We start from the raw sequence: 21,284 nt of genomic DNA, 5'->3' as shown, positions 1-21,284 counted from the left end.
CCCGAGCCATACCCTCAATTATAAGCAAGCGTTGCTATGAATAGTCAGGTCTGACAATATCTGCATTGACATAAAGAGCTAATAATCAAGTTGAGTTTTATTGAAGGGTCATTAGCCTGAAATATTAAATGGTTTCTTAGCAGATGTCGCCAGATCTACTGTGTATTTCTAGCTCTCTCTGCATTTATATCAGATTTCCAGCATCTGTGCTACTCTGCCCTCAATTAAACAAATTAAGCACTGGCAGGATGAGATGTTTGTTTTTAGAAAACAGCTACTCATCCTTCAGGCTGAGTTTCATTTAAAGCAGTTTAAGATTGAACACCAAATGCTGGTATTATTTAGCAGCAGACTGAAAAAAAATAGCAATGCCGAAAAGGTTAGGGGACAATCTTTTAAGATGGAACATTAAATTGATCAGATCATTTCAATTCTGCAACTTCTCCCCCCGGGCTAAACTTCAAACTCAGTCACTTTTATTCAGTTCTAGTATGAAGTTCAGCAGCTTACACAGTAGGACATGCATAAAATGAAAAAGAATTGTTGTTAACAGAGTTTTAAAGTGGAGTGACCAATAGATTGTTTCAAATAATGTTCTGTACCAAAAAAAAACTGTTATTGAGGAATACTTCATTTGTCAATTAACACTCAATTTTTAATTCTTGTTGCTGGGGCTCACAATTGGGTTAGATATGATTCTCCGGGAAAAAAAGACATTGAGCTTGACAGATTAGATTAGATTAGACTAGATTCCCTACAGAGTGGAAACAGGTCCTTCGGGCCAACAAGCCCTCCGAAGAGTAATCCACCCAGACCCATTTCCCTCTGACTGATGCACCTAACCCTATGGGCAATTTAGCATGGTCAATTCACCTGAACTGCGCATCTTTGGACTGTGGGAGGAAACTGGAGCACCCGGAGGAAACCCACGCAGACACGGGAAGAATGTGCAAACTCCACAGAGACAATTGCCCAAGGGTGGAATTGAACCCGGGACCCTGGCGCTGAGGCAGCAGTGCTAACCACTGAGCCACCGTGCTGCCCAGAATCTAAAACAATTCCATTGAGGTGATTCAAACACAGTTTAGGGGAGAAATAGTTTGAGGATTGTGAAAACATAGACCTACCCAAATAGAATGACTTCTTCCCCATGGCCTGAAAACAGCTGCTGCATTCATCAAATAAAGCTTTATCTCCAGCAGCAAGGATCACCAGCATTCCATTTTCCGAAAGCTGCCGATTGCCAGAGACTGGTGCTTCAAGAAACCGCCCCCCTCTGGAAGTGATCACCTGAGCAACGGAAGAAAAATGACAGAAGCAATTAGGCATCTAACCATTGACACCCCTCCAGAAGAATTTACGAAGCAAGGTCTTACACAGGAGGTGAAAAACAGAATAGATAACTGGAAGAAAGCTCCAAGTAGAACCTATATTTCAGAACAAAGTTGACTATTGCTGATCTATAGGCTTCTCATTTAATTAAAACTATTCAAGTTTGAAACAGCTGAGCCAGTCATCTTCAATGCAGCTAGACAATCTTCATGTATGGAAAATGTACTAATTTGCAGAAGCTAATTCAAATTATATAATAATTAATTTCCTTCAAGTTTTGCAGAATGACTATATTTTCTTTAGTGTTTCTAATCTCTTTCGAGTCAATATTGCATTAAATATGTGGAGTCTGCAATTCATACCAGCTGAATTGAAATTTGGTACATGCACAATTTAAGTGCACAAGTAAATCTGATGGTTTGTAAAATGTCTGGTCATACCTGTGAGATTTCTGTGGATGTCTCAGGATCCACTGTAGACATGTCAACATAACACTTGCCTGGTCGAATCCCTTGCAGTACCCCACTGGGACCCAGAACCAGCTGAAAACACAAAGTAAACTTGCTACAAATACTCAGATTGTTATAGAGACAGAGATGGACAGCATGGAAACAGACCCTTTGGTCCAACTCATCCCAACCTAATCTAGTCCCATTTACCAGAACTTGGACCAAATCTCTCTAAACCCTCCCTATTCATATACCCATCTGGATGCCCCCACTATTTCCTCATACACACACCACCCTCTGTGTAAACGTTGCCCCTTACGTCTCTTTTATACCTTTCCCCTCTCACCCTAAACCTATGCCCTCTGGTTCTGGACTCCCCAACCCCAGAGAAAAGATGTTATCTATTTACCCTATCCAGGCCAATCATGATTATATAAACCTCTATAAGGTCACCCCTCAGTCTCTGATGCTCCAGGGAAAACAGCCCCAACCTGTTCAGCTTCTCCTAGATTATTAGGTTTACTTTTTAAATTAAGAGTGTCATATTGATGCATTAGCATTGCTCTCCATAAAGTTAAATAGTGTTTAAAAAGAAAATCGAGGTAATGATCATCATGACTCTTTATTGCTCAATCAACTCAAATAACATTAGAATGTACTTACATCTTTAGCTGCCTTTGGGTCAGAGATGCAAGACAATGTGATATCACACATAGAAACCACCTCTGCTGGAGTCCGTCCTAAACGTGCCCCCTCCTGAAGAAAAGGGTCGCACTGCCACAAAATGAAGAGGTGTTTGATAAATTTTCATTTCATAAGGAAAATCATTTATATATATTCATTTCAGAATGGAACGTTCAGAATATACTGGTGTCCCACTAAAGTTCTGGGTCACAGAGTTACTTGGATAGGCTGAATACCTTTCGGATTTCAGTCTTAATGCCAGTATTAGAAGTGGACAGACCTCCTGTCTAGAAATAAAACATTGAATGTGTTGAAAGAGACATATGATTGAAGGTGTTGCACATCTAATTCATTACTTTTGCCGCATAATCCCTATTTTACATAGGTAGTGATACTAGTGTTTCTCAGGCTGTTTGGACTTCATACGTGTATTATATTGGGCCTCAATTTTTATCTTTGTCTCTGCCTCTCTCCACTGATGCTGTGAAACCTGCTGACTTTATCAAGCAATTGATTTTTAGATTAGATCTCTATTATGCACAGTGCTTTTATTTGAGAAAAGTGATGGCATATCCAGACATACTTGGATTTCTATAACGCTTTCACAACTTCAGGACACTAAAGTACTTTTCAGGCAATGAAGTACTTTTAATGTGGAGTTGCTGTTGCAATGTAGGAGAACCCAGCTGCCAATTTATACAGCAAATGAGATGCAGAATCAAATAATCTGTTTTCAACAATATTCAATGAGAAAATTCTCCTGTTCTCTTTCAAATAATGCCATATGTTCAACAGAAACAGAAAACAGTACCACTGACAATGCACTGAAGAGTCAATCTGAATTATATAAAGTCCCTGAAGTGGGGGTTCAATCAACAATAATTTTGACAATGTGGCAAAGCTGACAACAATAACTGAAAACGTGGGCCCAAAATGTAGAAATTTGAAGAAGGCATACCTTCTCTCCTGTGCGATTCCACACTGTAACAGTGTGTCCCATTTTCAAGAGATTTGCAACTATTCCACTTCCCATTAAGCCTAGACCAAGAAACCCTATCCTGCAAAAACAGGAATAAAAACCATTTTATTACTCCCCTCTTTAAAAAAAAACCTATCCAGATTACAAAAATGGGCTTTTAACTAAATCCAATTCCGATATAAATTTCTACTGGAAATACAATGTAATCCTATTTCAAAGTGGTTCAAAAAGCTGGCAACTTCATTCAACAGATTGTTTAATGTATAAATGTAACAAGATATTAGTTTTATTATTTAAAATGGCATAGAACAGAAACTATCAAAATAATTCACCCAAAGGTTTGAAGGAATATCACCATCGAAACAGAGATAGCTGCAAAAAAAATTGACATTAAGTTGGACAATTTTTTGATTTCTCTAATTATACAGTTTCAGAGTTGGTGAGGCAGAAATCATTTGTTGCCTTGATTACTCGGCATCTAAGCTATCAGTCACAAACACAGGATGTGATCAAACTATTTCAACCAAATGCTAATTCAGTAGCTCTTTCCGCTTGATTCTCCAGTATGAGATCAGCTTACACAAATATTCAGAAAAAAAGACAACAGGCAATATTGATGTTAATTAATTCTCACTCGTTTTAATCACAGAACGTTGATAAAGCCTCTCAAAGCTTTACATTTTGTTCACGTCTTAACAGTTTCTCAATTTCTACCTTGCAATACAACTAAAATTATACTGATTACTGGAATGCTTAAAGAAGTACAATTTAAAACAGTTAGACCTTGATTCCTAAATCTGTTTAGACTTTACTTGGTAAGCAAGCTAAAAATAAAGCATTCTATTTAACATCTCGTTAAACAGCTGACTACTCTATATACACAAATATGTGCAAAGTGTACACTTCATTGTCAATTAATTTGATAAGGATAACTAATCAAATTGTACTTTTACTATACGTTCAGTAGCCAAATCCATTGAAAGCCTGCATTAAGCCCTTTCAGCTTAATGACATGTTAAATATGTTGAAAGGGAACTTACAAATGTACTCATGTATGAAGATAGGAATGGGAGTTGGTTCTTAAGTCCTCTGATCTGGTTCTGCAATGTAAATACGTCATGGCTCATCTATACCTTAAACCCACTCAACTGATTTTAACTCTTATGCCTCGATATTCTTGTTTAGATTAGATTAGATTCTCTACAGTATGGGAACAGGCCATTTGGCCCAACAAGTCCAAACCGACCCTCCGAAGAATAACCTACCCAGACCCATTTTCCTATCCTATATTTACCCCTGACTAATGCACCTAATACTATGGGCAATTTAGCATGGCCAATTCACCTGATCTGCACATCTTTAGATTGTGGGAGGAAACCGGAGCACATGGAGGAAACCCACGCAGACGCAGGAGAACGTGCAAACTCCACAGAAACAGTAGCGGGAATCGAACCCGGGTCTCTGGCGCTGTGAGTTTGCAGTGCTAATCACTGAACCACCGTGCCACCCACAACTTTGTCTTATTTGACAAAGAACCCATCTTGAAAATTTGGCAAAGCATGCACCATCTTTTGGAGATGTTCCAAATTTGCGCTATCCTTGAATTGGAACAAGTGCCTCTGACTTTTCTTCAAATGACTCAGTCTGATTCTTAGATGAATACACCATTGTTTTGAATTCAACAAACTTTGTAAATTATTCTTCTGCAAATAAATAAACACAGATTAGATCACCACTCCACCACCTAAACTCTCAGGAATCCAAACAAAACTTAAATAACTTGACCTCAATGTAATTCAGTGTTATTATTTCATTGCTCTCATTTTTATTCGTAAATAATGCGCAAAGGCTCTAGTCAAATGTATTCTGAAGGTCCATTTAGCTATTGTGCTAGTGACCAAGAAAATTCACCAATGATATCTTTCACAAAACCACATCAACTTTGTTTGATTTTCTTATAATTGTCCAAGTGCCCATTCACACCTTCTCAGATGCCAGACGTCAGGAACTTTGACACAATTAATGTTAAACCACCTCGTGCCGTTACGTGGTTTCCCATTCTTTCTATTCGACAGTAAGGGAATGCCATTGATAAAGTTGAAGTCAAAAAGAACGATTTTTGAATCAAGAGTAAATTATAACTAACATTTGTGATTTAGTCATGCACTGATTACAACATCTACCTCTTTCCAAACCTCTATGACTGAAATGTCAGGCCTTAGATATCTGTCCACCTAGACTTCTTTATTTTCTACATTTAAGCTTTTTAAAATACATATTAAGCTCACTGCATCTTATTCCTCCAACCTAACACCTTTTTAAAAAAAACCTACTCTTATACACCTGGTATTTTGTCAAGAGGTACTTAATCAACCATAACTTGCTCACTGATGCTCAATTTGAGACTCATCACAGCCATGTGGCTCCAGATCTGGTTACAATGCTGGACCAAGCATGAATAAGTTTGAATGGTGCTACCCTTAACATCAAGGCAGTATTTGACTGAATACAATAACAGGGGAACCTCACAAATCAATAATACAAGAAATGATTTGGTATATGCTGAAGGATAATTATCTTCGTCCCAAGACAGTTCTGCAGGAGTAGTCAGGGTAGTCAACAACCTAGAGCTGCTTCATCAGTGGCCATCTGCCATCATAAAGTCAGAGGTTAAGATAGTCTTCTTATGATTGTTGTTTCTCAGTATTATTATGGCTCTCAGAAGCTGAAGAAATCTATGTCTTTATGCATAAAGACCAGCACAAAGTTATATTCTGATAGCCAGCAGCATCATCCAAAATCTAATAAGTTATTTAGTGGATAAGCCTGTCATCAGACAAAAATAAATTTCATGGGATCACTGATTTTCCATTTATTTTTAAAATCCAGGAATTTTGCAGTACCAGGATTTGAAGTTACACTTGTAACGACTACATCAATATGCAAACTTATTGGATTTATAATGCAAATTAGATTATATTGGTATTGCTGTTTTGATAGAGGAAACGTCTTGTGGGCACAAATTCCCTGCAGGTCAAGCCCTTAAATCACTACCTGGCCAGAGATGTTCTTGTCCAATGACAAAACTGCAATGTGGCCATCTTCTGTTGATCATTTTGGCCACCAATGACAAAATTTTATTCACCCAAAATATTCAATCACAGAAAATAAAAAAGCACCTTAGAAAGAAGGTCCAGGTTTTGAACTTTGGATTCTTGTTAACTTTAAGCAATGATTCAGGTAAATTCAGTTGTATCTGACTACAGTTTGAATGATATAACTGGGCTGATTCTCAATTATTGCAACAAGTGAAAAGGAGATCAAATGACAGATTGAATAAGCTACTAAATGAACAGCAGCAAAATTCAATACATTAAACTAGACTCAACAACATCTTGCGGTTTATGCCTGCCATTTAATACAATGAATTGTAATGAAAGTCCTAGAGGTAAACATATAATTCCAGAAAACCAGGAATCCTTTTGCAGTCACGATTTTATTATAAGACCATGTAATGCAGAAGTGGTTAACTACTAGATATTTATTCTGATCAATGAAGTGCGACTCAATAGTAATAACAATCTGTACTCATTTTATTGGAAAAACAATTGAGACACAACTGAGCATACTACCATCTGCAATTACAAAGATCAATGAGGCTCCTAATCCCAATCTTTTAAGTGTGACACAACTATACGGCTGAAACATGTGTGACAGGCTGCCAAAGCAAGTATTTGCAGATCCTTTCAAAAAAAAACTTTCAGTGATTATGTTTCAGTAATTTGAGATTTTACCCCTTATTTTGGGTGTATTTGACTTTAAGAATTAATTTTGTCAAAGAGATGGTGACATTTTAGATTGTTTAAACATTTGTTTTCAGATCTTTACCTTTTGTCTGTAGGGATCACACTGCCATTGGTTGCTGTACTGTCAGCTGCCTGGATGGATGTTGACTCTGTTTCCTGTGGAAATTAAATGAAAATAGCTCATTAACTTTCCAAGATGAGGTTTCAACCAGGAACCCTCAAAAGGATTATCTTCACCAATTACATATTTTAAGCGTAACCATACAAATTTCAGGATAAATTTTGGATTACAATCATGCATATATGTACATACAGCCTTTTAAGATCACTACAAACTGAATATATAGTGGAAAGTGTGCCATCATTACTATGCATGTTTACACTGATATAATTGTTACATTAGGAATGACAACTTTAATTAGTTTCTCTGAGGTCAGAATTGCAAACTTCCTCCACTCAGGTTCAAGTTAACCAATATCCAGAGTTCAGGAAAGGATAACAGATCCTGAAGCTATGCAGAATCAGGATTAGTTCCAATCCAAGAGCCTGTTTTGCTCTAGCACCTAATTCTTTACTGCAAAATAAACTGTTCATAAACCACCTTCTCACACGTACCCAAAATGGAGAAAGGTTTGTGCATTGCCTGCCATCGCACTACAGCATGCATTAATTTTTAGATAATAAAATACACATTAATTTCAAGTTTCAAAAAGATTATTTTATTCTAAAACTAAGGCCATGTTTCCCTTTTTTAAAACGAAACCAACAACTATTTCTGCAAAAGCACTTTGCTTGCGAATAATAATACATCTTTTTTGCGATAATTGTTGGTCAAATAAAGCAGGCTGAAAATCTGGTTTCTTTCTGGGATAAAAGCAAAGTCATATAAATCTCTCATGTACAGATAAAAAGTCTCTACAATGTATAAAATATCTCTGCATTTTTTTTGTTTCAATATAAATAGAGTTCTGCACCATTCCCAAGTCTAGGAGGATCAGAGATGACCCCAATTCCCTGACAAATGCTGATTTTAACACACTTTAACTGAAAAATGAGAAGTCATTTGGTGTAGGAGGCATCATTGCATGGATAGATCATGTTGTAATCTAGAGGAACAAACTCATTCCAACTTAGACAAGGAGACAAGCTTAAAATTAAAAGGAAGCACAAGTTTAGATGCCCCAGCAATGGGATGTGGAATAAATACTAGACATGCTATTTTTTGAAGACAATTTGGACTATAATGAAATTGCTCAAACATAAGGTGGACAAAATAACCAAATCCAAAATTTACATCTAAGAATCCTTGTTGAGGGAAATGAAGGATGTGCAATAAATGCTGATTCACCAGCGACACCCACATCCCATAAATTAATTTTTAAAAAAAAGTGATTGAGATGGGAAATTGTCTGAGGGTTGTATGATAGCAAATGTGACATTTCTTTTCAGAAAAGAGGAAAATTATAGGCTTATGGTCTTACTTTGGTTATTGACAAACCACTAAGCACAAGAAGAAACAGGGGTTTGACCAAGAAGAGCTGAGATGGATTTCTAAAAGACAGGCTGCATTTGATTACCCAAAGAGAGTGTTTAAAAACTAGCAAATGAGAAAAGGAATACTTCCCAAAAATTGTTTAAGACATCTGGGGTAAAGAGTTGACAGTGTGGAGCTGGAAAAGCACAGCTGGTCAGACAGCATCCGAGGAGCAGGAGAATCAACGTTTCGGGCATAAGCCCTTCATCAGGAATGTCCCTTATGCCCAAAAATGTCGATTCTCCTGCTCCTCGGATGCTGCCTGACCGGCTGAGTTTTTCCAGCACCACACTCTCGACTCTGATTGCCAGGATCTGCAGTCCTCACTTTCGCCTAATTTACGGTAAAAAGAATGGCACATTACAAGGCACGACTAGAGATTAGTGGTGAACAGTAAACGGCAGCTTCTCAAACTGAAAAGGTCGAGCAATTGCTATTTCAGAGTGAACAATGCTCACTTTTTAAAATACTACATGCATTAATATGGATTCAGGAAATGCAAATTGTCAGGATGATGTTAATTACTGTAAGAGGGCACAGATAACTTGAGGGTAAAAAAAACAAGACTGGCAGATCCAGTTCCAATGTAGAATAACTAACCAAATAACAATAGACGAAGGAAATATATCAATAGAATATAGAGTGGTGCAGCACAGGAACAGGCCCTTTGGCCTACCATATCTGTGTTGAGATCAAATGCAAGATTTTAAATGCAATACAGAATAAAGGGAATCAGCTACTACTGGTCGCTAAAGGTTGACAGTTGAGAAGACAGGGCTAGAAATAATGCAAATCCATGGTTTTGCACACATTGAAATTGAAGAGGTTCATGTGGAACACAACATATTCATCAGTGCAGAATTCTGGGCACCATGTGAAAAGGAAATGAAAGACAATGAAAAGTATACAGCATGGATTTGTGAAGAAGAATTTGCACCCAGAGAGAGATCTGGAAAGTTAGTTATTTGTGCAAGAGTTAAGAAGGCTCAAAGTCAACTTTTGAATTCATCACAAGAATAATTTAAGGGGAACTCAAAAAATTATTGCAGTATTTAAATTTGATTCATTTTTATTAATAAAAATGAGAAACAACAACCATGTTACCAACCTCTTCTGCTGTGGTCTTCAGCTTTTGAATGATAGCAGAACATGACCCCGGCTGTTAATGAATAAAAATGGAATGAATATTTTTGTACCATAGAAAATAATTTACAGAAAGAAAATATCTCTTTGGTGATAATACTTAACTTCAACAGGAATTTACATGATACAATCTGATAAACATTCAGCTTTGTCTGGTTATTTCAAGTCTCCACTTGTTAAATTGATACCTCAATTATTTTGGTGTCAGTAAAAGGTGCCTAATTTAAAAGATGAACACTTCTGTAGAATTTCTAAAACTAGAATCTCTATATATGAAAATACACACACACACGCTAGACAGCAACAGCGAATGTAATCATCAAAAGCAATGAAAATATTTTCTATGACTACCTCTTTCAAACCACCACCCACTTCCAAATGAAATATATTTCAATTACAGGATTAGAAAGTTAAAAGATTGTTTGTTGCCTAGTCACTCTGATGTTTACACTAAATATAGGAGGACCTAGCAGCTTGGATCACACCATCCCAATGTCAATTTAATCTCATCCACTTTAAGATTACATTAGGTTCATGTGACTGATCTTATTAAAATAGTGTTATAAAGAGCAGGAATCCAAAGTGAAGTAGCTTATACTGGACAGTAAGGTCACCCAATTGAAAAAGGAGGAGAACTTCAGTTTCAAATGGAGCTTTTAAAAGGTGGCCCTAAGGAAGGTAAGAAAACTTCCTGAATTAGATTTGATAAAATTCACTGACCACTCACTCTCATACTTCACCTTAAATTGTGATCACTGCTTGAGTGCTAAGAATTGCTAGGACATTTGAAGCCCATAGCCTCCCAACATTTGTGCAAAAACAAAGTATGATTTTCACCAATTTCCAATAGGTGACTGCTAAGCTTTAGCACATATTTTAGAATTTACACAGCTAACAAATAAACGTTTAAACCTATTATCAAATGTCATTATTCTTTCAAATAATCCAGTCTAAATTCTTCTATCATTTAAGAATCAGATCATAAATGCGCTAATGCCATTTACAAAATGGTATGAAGAACACAGAATTTTGCTAAGCATTCTTATGTGAACGTCATAGTTTAGAAAAATACATCCCTATTAATGTTTCTTGACCCTGAATCTGACATTGGAAATATTGCATTTTCCAATTCTCATACTTGAGTATAATTTGCACCTAGTTATTACTGGCGCCATCCAACTTGCTTATCCCAATAGTCTGCCTTACTCCAAATGCCAAATCAAACAAAAAAGGTGGTTTTCAGTCATTTAAATACAAGAGCACTCGCCAGGCACTTTCCTTACCTTTATGCAAAATTACTTTTGTAGATTACAAAGTAGTACCCCCATTCTATATTCAAAACCACAGTCCAGATGGGTCTCTGTTCAGTTGAATCTTTGAATATATAGAATGGGAAGGGGTGATTAACACATTGAACTGTTATTATAATTTAAAGTATCAATGTGCTATGCCCAAATATTGCTGTCATATCCAAATATGCAGGGAATGTTGATTTCAGGTATTAGGTTATTGGTAATGCTTTCTCAAAGGGAAAAGAAACCCCCCTGCTCCGCTGCACCCTGACATTTGAGCAAAAGAATGCTGCTACTAGGAAACTCAGAACAAAAAGGGGAATATGTAATCAGAGGAGCTTCAGCCTTTAAAACAATACTATGCAAACTGAGTAATTTGGGAGTATTTTGTGTCACAAGACTAGCATACTTCACATGACAATTATCACAACTAACAAATATTCAGCAGCATCTGCTCCAAGTAAAAACAAACATTTTTCCCAGTTTTGGACTATACCTTTAAAAAAATTTCAGTCCAGTTATGATGAAGCAAGAGCATTGAACTCAAAGAAAGCTTAGCTGAGAAATCCAGCAACTTCAGTGGCAAAAATCTGCCTGCAATACACTGCAGCATTCTTTATTGGGAATTACTGTCATGGAGCCAGTACTCAAGCAGCTAATCACATTATAGAACTCACAGCCAAGGAAATTAAAAATGCTAAAATTAAGTCTTGTTTTTAAAACTTTACATCAAGAATAAAAATAGCTACACAATAGGAAGGATATGGAGGTTTTGGAAAGCGTACAAAAGTAGTTTTCCAGGATGTTGCATGGAATGGATTGTATTAGCTGACAGGAGATGTTGGACGAACTTGGATTGTTTTCGGAAGCTGAGGAGTGATCTGATATAAGTACTACTACACTACTAGAGGCAAGGATAGGGTGGATACTTGGAGACGTATTCTTAGGGTGGCAACAACAAATGCCAGGGGTGTAGATTTAAGGTGAGAAGGGGGGCAGTGGAAAGTTTAAAGGAGATGTGCAAAGCCAGTTTTTGGGTGCCTGGAACACGTTGCGAAGAGAGGTGGTTAAAAACAGACAGAACAGCAATGTTCAAGAGGCATTAAGACAGACATATGAACATGCAGGGAAAAGAGGGGTATGGACCTTCTGCAGGCAGAGGGGATTAGTTTAAAATGGCATCATGGTCAGCACTGACATGGTGGGTTGAAGAGCTTGTTCCTGTGCTGTACTGTTCTATTTATTTTCTTTGTGAATATATACATTTCAAGTGAAGATACAAATGGAAATTTTAGATATAGTTTTTTGAAAATTTATTCAAGTTATGGTAATCAAAAATGGTAGCACTTCGCAGTACTCAACAAATATAATGTTTGCCAGATTGCATGTCTGCTTAGGAAACAGTTATTACTCAAATTACCATTAAAAATGCAGATACATCTGATTGGAAGCAATTTAACTTTCAAAATCTGGTATCTAACAGCTGACAGGGGAAATCCTTGACAAATAGACTTCAGTGGTTGTTAACTCTCAAAAGATCCACAGCACAGTGTAATGGAACAAGTCAATGACATATTGTGATTTCTATATTTCTGCATTTAATCCACCTGTTCACTGAAGTCTGAGCTCCGGTTCATCCCAGAGGGGTAAGAGTGCTGATAGTTCATCATCAACGTTCCCCCACCCAACCTTGCAACCCAACAAAAACAAAAAAAAATAAATCGGCTTTTTATGCGATTTTACAGGTCTGTTGTGAAAGTACACCAAATCATTAGCATTACATATGCAGTTTATATCAAAATGAGTCTGTTTTTATTTATATCTCCATCCCCATAGACCTATTTCCAAACTCAAAGCAGCTCTTAAGTTTTAGACTTTTAAGCTCTAGTAGTTACAAAAGAATTGTAATGAGGTCAAATTCCACTTTGAAGAAATGTTTATTCTCAAGTTTAATATTTGGTGAAATAACTTGCAATATTCTTAAAATGTAAATGAACTTTCAAAACCATGTGAAAAATCAGAAAATTAATCTTAGGATTTATATTTTAAACAAACATTATAATATTTCAGCAAAAGGGCACCAGAGGTTAAATGACTAATGTTTTTACAGCACAGCAACAGGTTAGTCTAGTTATGTTCTGCCAATAGGATAAGTTCCTATTGTTACCCTTCCTTATTCTTTTACAAAATGAGGACATCCTCAAATGCCCTTCGAATTGAGTTGTTTGCTAGACAATTTCAGAGGGCAGTTGAGAGTCATCACATCACTGTGGATCTAGAGCAACAAGTCAGGCCAGATAAGGATGACAGATTCCGTTCCCCAAAGATCATCAGTGAATCAGATGACTTTTATTTACAATAATCGTTGATAGTTTCATTATCACTATAACTGAGACTAGTCTTTAGTTCCAAACTATTTTACTTGAATTCAAATGTCATCACCTGTCATGGTGTAATTTGAACCCACATCCCCAGGAGTATTAGCCAGAGTCTCTGGATTAACCGTCTTGATTCTGCCTCTGCTATCACCTCCCCTAAACCAGCATTGAGCATAACTGTGGCTGTGTAATTAGCAGGATGCTCCAACAATCCTGAATGGAAGGAAAAAATTTCCATGCCAACTTCCCTGCAGCAGTTACATTCAGTTAACTAAACAAGCTGGCAGGTAACCAAAGTTTTCTCACCAATGAAGAAAAGCACAGAAACAACAAATCTAGGAAAATGAAAGTGGAAAAGTGAAGCATAAATAAAAAAGGAGACCAAAGCTTTCTACTGTCTGGTATTTTACTACTGGCAAAAAAAACTGCACTACTAGACTGCACACTAAATACACCATCTTACCTTCTCAGACTGACTGAGCAGAAAGTGATGAAAGTGAGGGTCGTCCTTTACTTGCTGCAATTAGAAAAACCAAAGCTGAGCATGGTGAGGAATCATACTCTGATCTTATAACTGAAGATTTCTATTTGTGACGAGTGGAAGAATAGAACCAGAAATTGTCTCTCGACTTGTCTCAAGGTTTATTATGGGTAAATCAGCAACCAAAAAGATGCATACGTCCACAAGTGGAGCCATTTAGCAAGCAATATTTAAATAAAGAGAGATACGCTAAAAAGATTACTCTTCTTCAGAATTTTACAAGGTTCTTTGGTATTTGATTCTGTACAAGCTCTCCTAACTAAATCTGCTATCAATTGATGCATTGCACTAAGTAGATCAGTAGAGTGTGACTTCTGTTTGAACAAATTTTTACATTCACGCATCCCCTAATAATCCCAATTCTGAATGCACCAATTTAGTAAACTTTAACTAATTCATGTTCTCCAAACTAATTTCTGAAAACAAACAAACAAGTATTCTTTGGTGTCTAATAAATCACTAACCTGACTTCTGAAATGCGAGCAATACACATTCATTGACCAGATAGCAGCTGAACTAATTCAGGCTCAGCCTAAAATTTACTCAAATTGGAACCAGCCCCCAATCCCCCAATTTTACGTGGAAGCTCCTGAGTCATCATTTTGGATTTTCTAATGATTTGTCCTGAGAAAAAGTCAGGGCAGATGAGTAGTATTTAAGGTTGGTGTCTTAAAGTCAAGTGCATGCAAACAAATTTAAATAAATGTGGCACTCAGACAAAGTATGATTAAATACCAATGAGCTCCATTTTTTGAGGAGGCTTCCCAAGAACTTCATAAGTGAAGGGGATATACCCCACTTCTGAGTGTCAGTAAAGGCAAAGGCTTAATCAAAAGCTGTGAACTAAATAAGAAAGATCTATATATAGTCAAACATCCAAAGGAGGCTGACAGTGCCAGTTCTCTTTAAATTCAGAAAGGGGAGAGAGAGAGAGAGAGAGAGAGAGAGAGAGAGAGAGAGAATGAATATTTTAAGTATCTTTGTTTATGTCTAGAAGGATAACCTGATGGAGGGAACGGGAGCATGTTATTTTGTACTATTAAGTAAAGTCAAATTGCATGAATTGAGTCTGTTCATTGATACTTCGTTTGCAGACTTACCTGCCTGAAAATAAAACAATACCATGATTTATATCTGGCTATTTTCAAAGAGCCTGCAGAAGCATACAAACAAAAACACCAAAATCTATTTGAAGAGGACACTATTCTTATCCATTTGGGTACAATATAACCTGTGCCCATTACCACAAGGTGCTCAAACTGCTAATGGGAATGATGATCACAACTGTACCTCTGGAAAATAGCTAAAACAAGAACCCCGAATTTGAAATACTCCCTTCACAATCACAATATTGTACACATAGAAGGAATTAAATTAATTTTAGGTAAATCGGACTATCTTTCCATTGTACTACACTTGCACGTGCACATACGCAAAGAACCATTTCTAACTATTCAATTGTAATCTACTACAGCAGTGATTAAAACACTGCAACACATCAGCCCATCTACACGTTAGGAGTTGCTACAAAGTATGTCAACCCTTGAGATTTTCAAGCTTTCAAGCTAATATTCTTGGCAGTTCCAACAGGTACAGTATTTTACGTTACATTACCCACGACCAACATTACAGTTTTCAGAGGGTGAAGCTGGTTATGGAGGATGCAATTTGAGTTATGAAAGCTAAAATGCCCAAGAATGATAAATGAAATAATACACTTGGAAAGGTTCTAGCTTCAGTAATGCTCTGAAGGCAACCACTGTTTTCTTTGACATTAAAAAGACTTCTGAATTCTAGTGTGCTAATTTCTTTCTGTCCCTGTCCTATCAAGCTCCCATATCAATCCTAGCTAGTACTCTACCAATCTACTTATTTTTTATTCGAGCACAAATTATACAAAACATGAAGACAACAAGCTGTGTTAAGTACAGGTTTATCGAACTAATATTTCCTGTCAAACACACTTGCCACTTTATAAAAACAGTCATCATTTGTGATATCAGGCACTGCAGACAATTTCTGTTACAAAATGATTAGTACCTAAATGAAAACCAGATTGATTATTATGGCGAATACTTTCAACTACCCAACAGGAGAGTACATTATAATCAGAGAGTACAAGGATCACTGTAGTCTTGTTGAAAGCTGTTCTGACCCTCTATAATCAATTCAACAAAAAGAGCAGGGAATGAAAAATTTCAGCAAAAAAAAGTCTAATTTTTAAAACTTTTAAAATGATAACAATTGGGGAAAAGCTCAATCATATCAGTGATTGAGAAATAACAAAGGCTCCAAACCAGGCATATATTTCTCTACTCAACGTACAATTATTTTTAACCTTTGAGGTACAGAGTATGGCAGGGATTCTTCTCCTTAGGAGCCAGACATGGGCTGCACAAGTTAAATTTTCAAAAGGGTAGCATAAATAATGAACATTATGTCAGATGATGCAGTTGGATAATAGTCCAAAATAACTGCACAGTGTTTGATTGAAGTCAGATAAGAAGTCATAAATTAACATCAATATTCTCGAGTTTCCAGCCAGTAAACTTCCAGAATCAAAAACATAGATCCAACTCCAAAGCTCCCTAGATTTACTGCCAAAACATACTCATATCCAACACAACTGCGTGAGTGCAATCCTCTAATTCACTGGTATGTCAATTACAACCCAAGCCTGCAAACCTCTGACCTTAAGAAATTTGTGACTCACCTTCCATTTGTATCCTGCGACTGGACCCGTAACCAACCGCTTCACTGTGGATGGTTCAGGGTAAGCATCCTGAATTGGAAGGAAGAAAACATGAAGGTCACTACATTTTACAAATAAGCTACTTTTATATCTCCTGTACATAACATTACCACGCTTTCATTAATTTATTTAACTGAATAGACATTTTCATTCCTCCATGAGATGTTCTAATTGCCAGTGTGTTACGACAATTCACTGATGGGATATGGGCAACACTGGCTGGCCAGCACTTCTTGCCTGTCCTTGTGAAGGTAGTGGTGAGCTGAATTCTTGAATGGCTGCAGTCCATTGACTGTAGGTAGACCTACAATGCCTTAGGGAGAAAATTCCATAGGGAAAAAGAACTAAAAAAGTTTCAGACAAAATTTATTTAAAATGGTGCAACTGAAATAGTTTCTACCCAAAACCAACCTTTTCCTCCTTTGGTGGCCGACCCCTTTTCCTTGCACTGTGCTCTGAAATTTCTGCTGGGGAGAAATTTTGTCTTTTACTGTCAGACGAAAAGTGCCTGCTTTTATCATCTGATGAGGCAAAAGCAGATACCTGAAAATGAATTAGTCAAAAGTAAAGACAATGATATGCTTTTGCCCAAAAACCTAGTTGATTGTCCCTTACACGAAGTAGTGACAATTTTTAAATGTTGTTTCAATGGATTCACCATTGAATTAAGGCCAATTCTATATGACAATCTATCATCAAGTTAATTAAACATGCAAAATTTTTTGAAAAATCCAAAGCTCAACTCAAATGATTGCAGTCATGTTCTACCACATAAGTGTGCGCACTGGTTATAATAGTTTCCATATCTATTCAAATTCAAAGTGGAACCTTTGCTATTAATCAGTCATGTCTGTCTTATTGATATTATTCTAAACTAGAAATTTGAGTGGGATAGGGTTTTTGATTTTCTGAAGGGCATGAGGCATTTTTGCCGAAAGGGGCCTTTGATACCCCACAGAATGCAAGACTACATTATAAACAATGCGCCCCTTCCAAAGATGCGCATCAACCCTAACGTTCCCATATAGATCAGGTACACTGGACCTCTAAGCGGCAATGCAAAATAATTTAAATACAACGTTTGCATATCTCTAAAAAGTGTATGTTGATTGCGAAGCCAGTAAAAAGACATTAAGTACTAACTGTTTTTGCTTGACATAATCAACTGTTCAAAAAAAGTTGTGTTCTAAATGAACATGTCTTGTATGTGGCTGACGTTTAGGAAATCGCTTCCTTTTGATCAGCTTGATTTGATAATGAGGAGTCATTTGATTTCTCACATCTTAGCATTGAAATTCTAATGAGGTACATTTCAGGTTGTCCTCTCCCAGCTCTCCAGAGCCACGAGACATACACAGGCTGAAATTCCAACTTGGTTAGTTGAATTTTATGTCAATTTTTATCTAGAAATCGGACCAAGCCTAGCATAAAGAGTTATCAAGAGTTCACTTTTCAACATATATTCACATTGGAAAATCAATGATCAGTTGAGAAGCAAAATTTGTGTATTGACATCTTATTTGAACAAAAAAAAAAATCACAATTTAGGGTTTACAGCTAAAGTTATACTATGAATATATCATTTATCACGCCCTTACCTAAAGGCTAGGAGAAAATGATGAGCTTCATCTTAATCTAACAAACTAATTAGTGATTCAATTCTAAATCATTCCCTAAGCAATGTGTATGAAGTCATGTCACAGCCCATTAAAGGAGTAAGGAATCATTGACAGGCTTGTTTTGTGGTGCGGGATGCAAGAAAGTGTCCAGAAAAAGTCCCAATTTTAAGAAAAGAAATCTCCACTTTTTTTTAAAAAGAAAATGAAACATTAATGCTAAGAGAAGGGAATATCACAACCCTAAGGAAACAACGCAATAAAAATAATAAACAGACTAAAAATGTGAAGCACAGCAGTTTAACTTGTAATTACACAGTACATTAAACATCTCTAGATGATCATTACATTATAAAACAGGATTTGATCACCAAATAACAAAATATGATCACAGGTAACCAAAATCTTGGTGAAGAAGTAGGTTTCAATGAATAACTCAAAGGAGCAAAGTGAGGGTCTGGGCCTCAGGCTTCAAGCCCTGGCAAATGAAGGCAAAGCCACCATTGGTGGAGCAATTAAAATTGAGGATGCGCAAGAGGTTGAAATTATATGTTTGAGTGAATAAATAGAAGAGAATGGTTTATAGATAAATCATTCTTAATGTTCACATTACTGGAAGATTTATCAACCAAATGTGCAACACTGATGTGATCTGACACAAAGAAGTCAGACACGCAGGTGTGAGTTATCAGACAACAATCCTGCAGCCACTGTGGTCCCATTGGTGTCATTTTGACAGAAAGACAATGCTGATCATGTACAGCTGTGACAAAGAGCTTCTAATTTCTAATACCCATGAGACAGAACTGGAAAATCAGTTTCCTTTCTGGTGTACTTTATATTTAAAAAAAAAAGGAATTTTAAGTGCAAACAAAGCCTGAGGGAAACAGAAGGGAAAAGGGAAGTCAATGAATTGAACAGCAAGCTCAGGGGCAAAGTCAAGACAGTGACGAGTACAATCGGTGATTGGAAGGGGTGAAGCACAAGGGAATGGGAGAAAGGAATGGTTGAGGGGTAGCATTTCTATGCAGTTCTACACCTAAAAGCAGAGATTAGGCATTCGTAACAGCTCTTTTCAAGTCACACCAAATCATAGCATCCTAAAGAAAGAAAATATAGATACAGGAAAAATAGAAGAGCAGAGCAGCAGCAGGACAACGAAGAGATAAGAGCAGCAAGGCAAAGACAAAGGAGAGAGACAAGAGAATAATACTCTTTGTGTAATTAGCAATATATTAAAATCATGCATCAGAGCCTAGCTGTCAAATTTTCACATTATAAATTCTCACATTCTCATTTATAGTGAAAACTGTCCACCTAAACTTGTCATTCTGTAATTACATACTCCATCTAGCATAAGCACAACACCCTTACATTTGGCAGCAGGATGTAATTACTTTGACGAACTTACACACAAATATAGACAGGAATTTATAATAAATATGATGAAAATTTGGATTGAAGACACTAACATCAGTACAGTCCAACATTATGCATCTGCCCTCTAAACCAATTTCATTACAGGCCCACATCTCATATTTATTCCAAATGTCTAACATCACAGAAAGAGACTCTGTTAATTTTTCATGAACTTTTCACAAATTTTCCAATATAAGTACCAGTGCCGACATTTTCTTTAAGTACTGCAGAAAACTTTGTGCAACTATTTGCCATCCTCAACTGCAGTAAACCTGGTCTCCAACAACCTTCAGATTGATGGCTCGTACCTATAATTCTCCTATTTATCAACTATAAAAGATCAGTATTAGAGAAGCATCAAGACATTGATAAATGATTCAATTAGCATTGCATTACTATGTATCACAATTAATCTTCAAACAGCAGATCTTCAAAGCTCATTTGCTCCAAACATGTCACAATAATTATCCATTACAATAACTGTCCTTGCACAAATTTATTAAGTAGATCATTAAACCTATTTTGACTTCACTGTCAATTTGAAACAGTTTTTATTCTTTCATTGGATGTAGGTATTGCTGATGACCTTAACCGCCTCAACCTGTCCACCCCTCTTACCCACTCCAACCTCTCACCCTCGCAACGTACAGCCCTCCACTCCAACCGCAACCTCACTATCAAACAGGCAGACAAGGGAGGCGCGGTGGTAGATTGGCGCACCGATCTTTACATTGCTGAGGCTAAACGCAAGCTCGTGGACACCTCCTCCTACTGCCCCCTTGACCATGACCCCACCCCCAAACCATCATCTTCCAGACCATCCATAACCTCGTCACCTCAGAGGATCTCCCATCCACCGCCTCCAGCCTCATCGTCCCACAACCCCGCACCGCCCGTTTCTACCTCCTGCCCAAAATCTACAAACCTGACTGCCCCAGCCGACCCATTGTCTCAGCATGCTCCTACCCCACCAAACTCATCTCTGCATACCTCGACACGGTCCTGTCCCCCTTAGTCCAAGAACTCCCCACCTACGTTCGGGACACCATCCACGCACTCCACGATTTTCGCTTCCCCGGCCCTCAACGCCTTATCTTCACATGGACATTCAGTCCCTGTCCACCTCCATCCCCCATCACGAAGGCCTCAAAGCCCTCCGCTTCTTCCTTTCCTGCCGACCCAACCAGTACCCTTCCACTGACACCCTCCTTCGACTGACTGAACTGGTCCTCACTCTGAACAACTTCTCTTTCCAATCCTCCCATTTCCTCCAAACCAAAGGAGTAGCCATGGGCACCCGCATGGGCCCCAGCTATGCCTGCCTCTTCGTAGGATATGTGGAACAGTCCATCTTCCGCA

At 37.4% G+C, this 21,284-nt stretch overlaps 1 protein-coding gene across 2 annotated transcripts in view; it reads right to left on the bottom strand.

Moving 5' to 3' along the window:
- glyr1 (glyoxylate reductase 1 homolog (Arabidopsis)) overlaps positions 1 to 21,284 on the bottom strand; it is a 35,739-nt gene that overhangs the window by 6,290 nt on the left and 8,165 nt on the right. Inside the window, exons 5-13 of one of the 2 annotated variants that reach the window (XM_043712031.1) lie at positions 17,302 to 17,433; positions 16,852 to 16,920; positions 14,061 to 14,114; positions 9,893 to 9,943; positions 7,333 to 7,406; positions 3,424 to 3,523; positions 2,445 to 2,555; positions 1,773 to 1,874; positions 1,128 to 1,290 (exon numbers count right to left, since the gene is read on the bottom strand). In XM_043712031.1, coding sequence (XP_043567966.1) covers positions 1,128 to 1,290; positions 1,773 to 1,874; positions 2,445 to 2,555; positions 3,424 to 3,523; positions 7,333 to 7,406; positions 9,893 to 9,943; positions 14,061 to 14,114; positions 16,852 to 16,920; positions 17,302 to 17,433 — 856 coding nt within the window. The remainder of the gene's footprint in view (positions 1 to 1,127; positions 1,291 to 1,772; positions 1,875 to 2,444; positions 2,556 to 3,423; positions 3,524 to 7,332; positions 7,407 to 9,892; positions 9,944 to 14,060; positions 14,115 to 16,851; positions 16,921 to 17,301; positions 17,434 to 21,284) is intronic. The other variant, XM_043712032.1, reaches the window with a different exon arrangement.

Source organism: Chiloscyllium plagiosum, chromosome 21 (assembly GCF_004010195.1).
Source record: "Chiloscyllium plagiosum isolate BGI_BamShark_2017 chromosome 21, ASM401019v2, whole genome shotgun sequence".
In the NCBI taxonomy this organism is placed as follows: domain Eukaryota; kingdom Metazoa; phylum Chordata; class Chondrichthyes; order Orectolobiformes; family Hemiscylliidae; genus Chiloscyllium; species Chiloscyllium plagiosum.
Note: the sequence above shows the minus strand (reverse complement) of the source record. Positions and strands in the feature narration are given on the sequence as shown.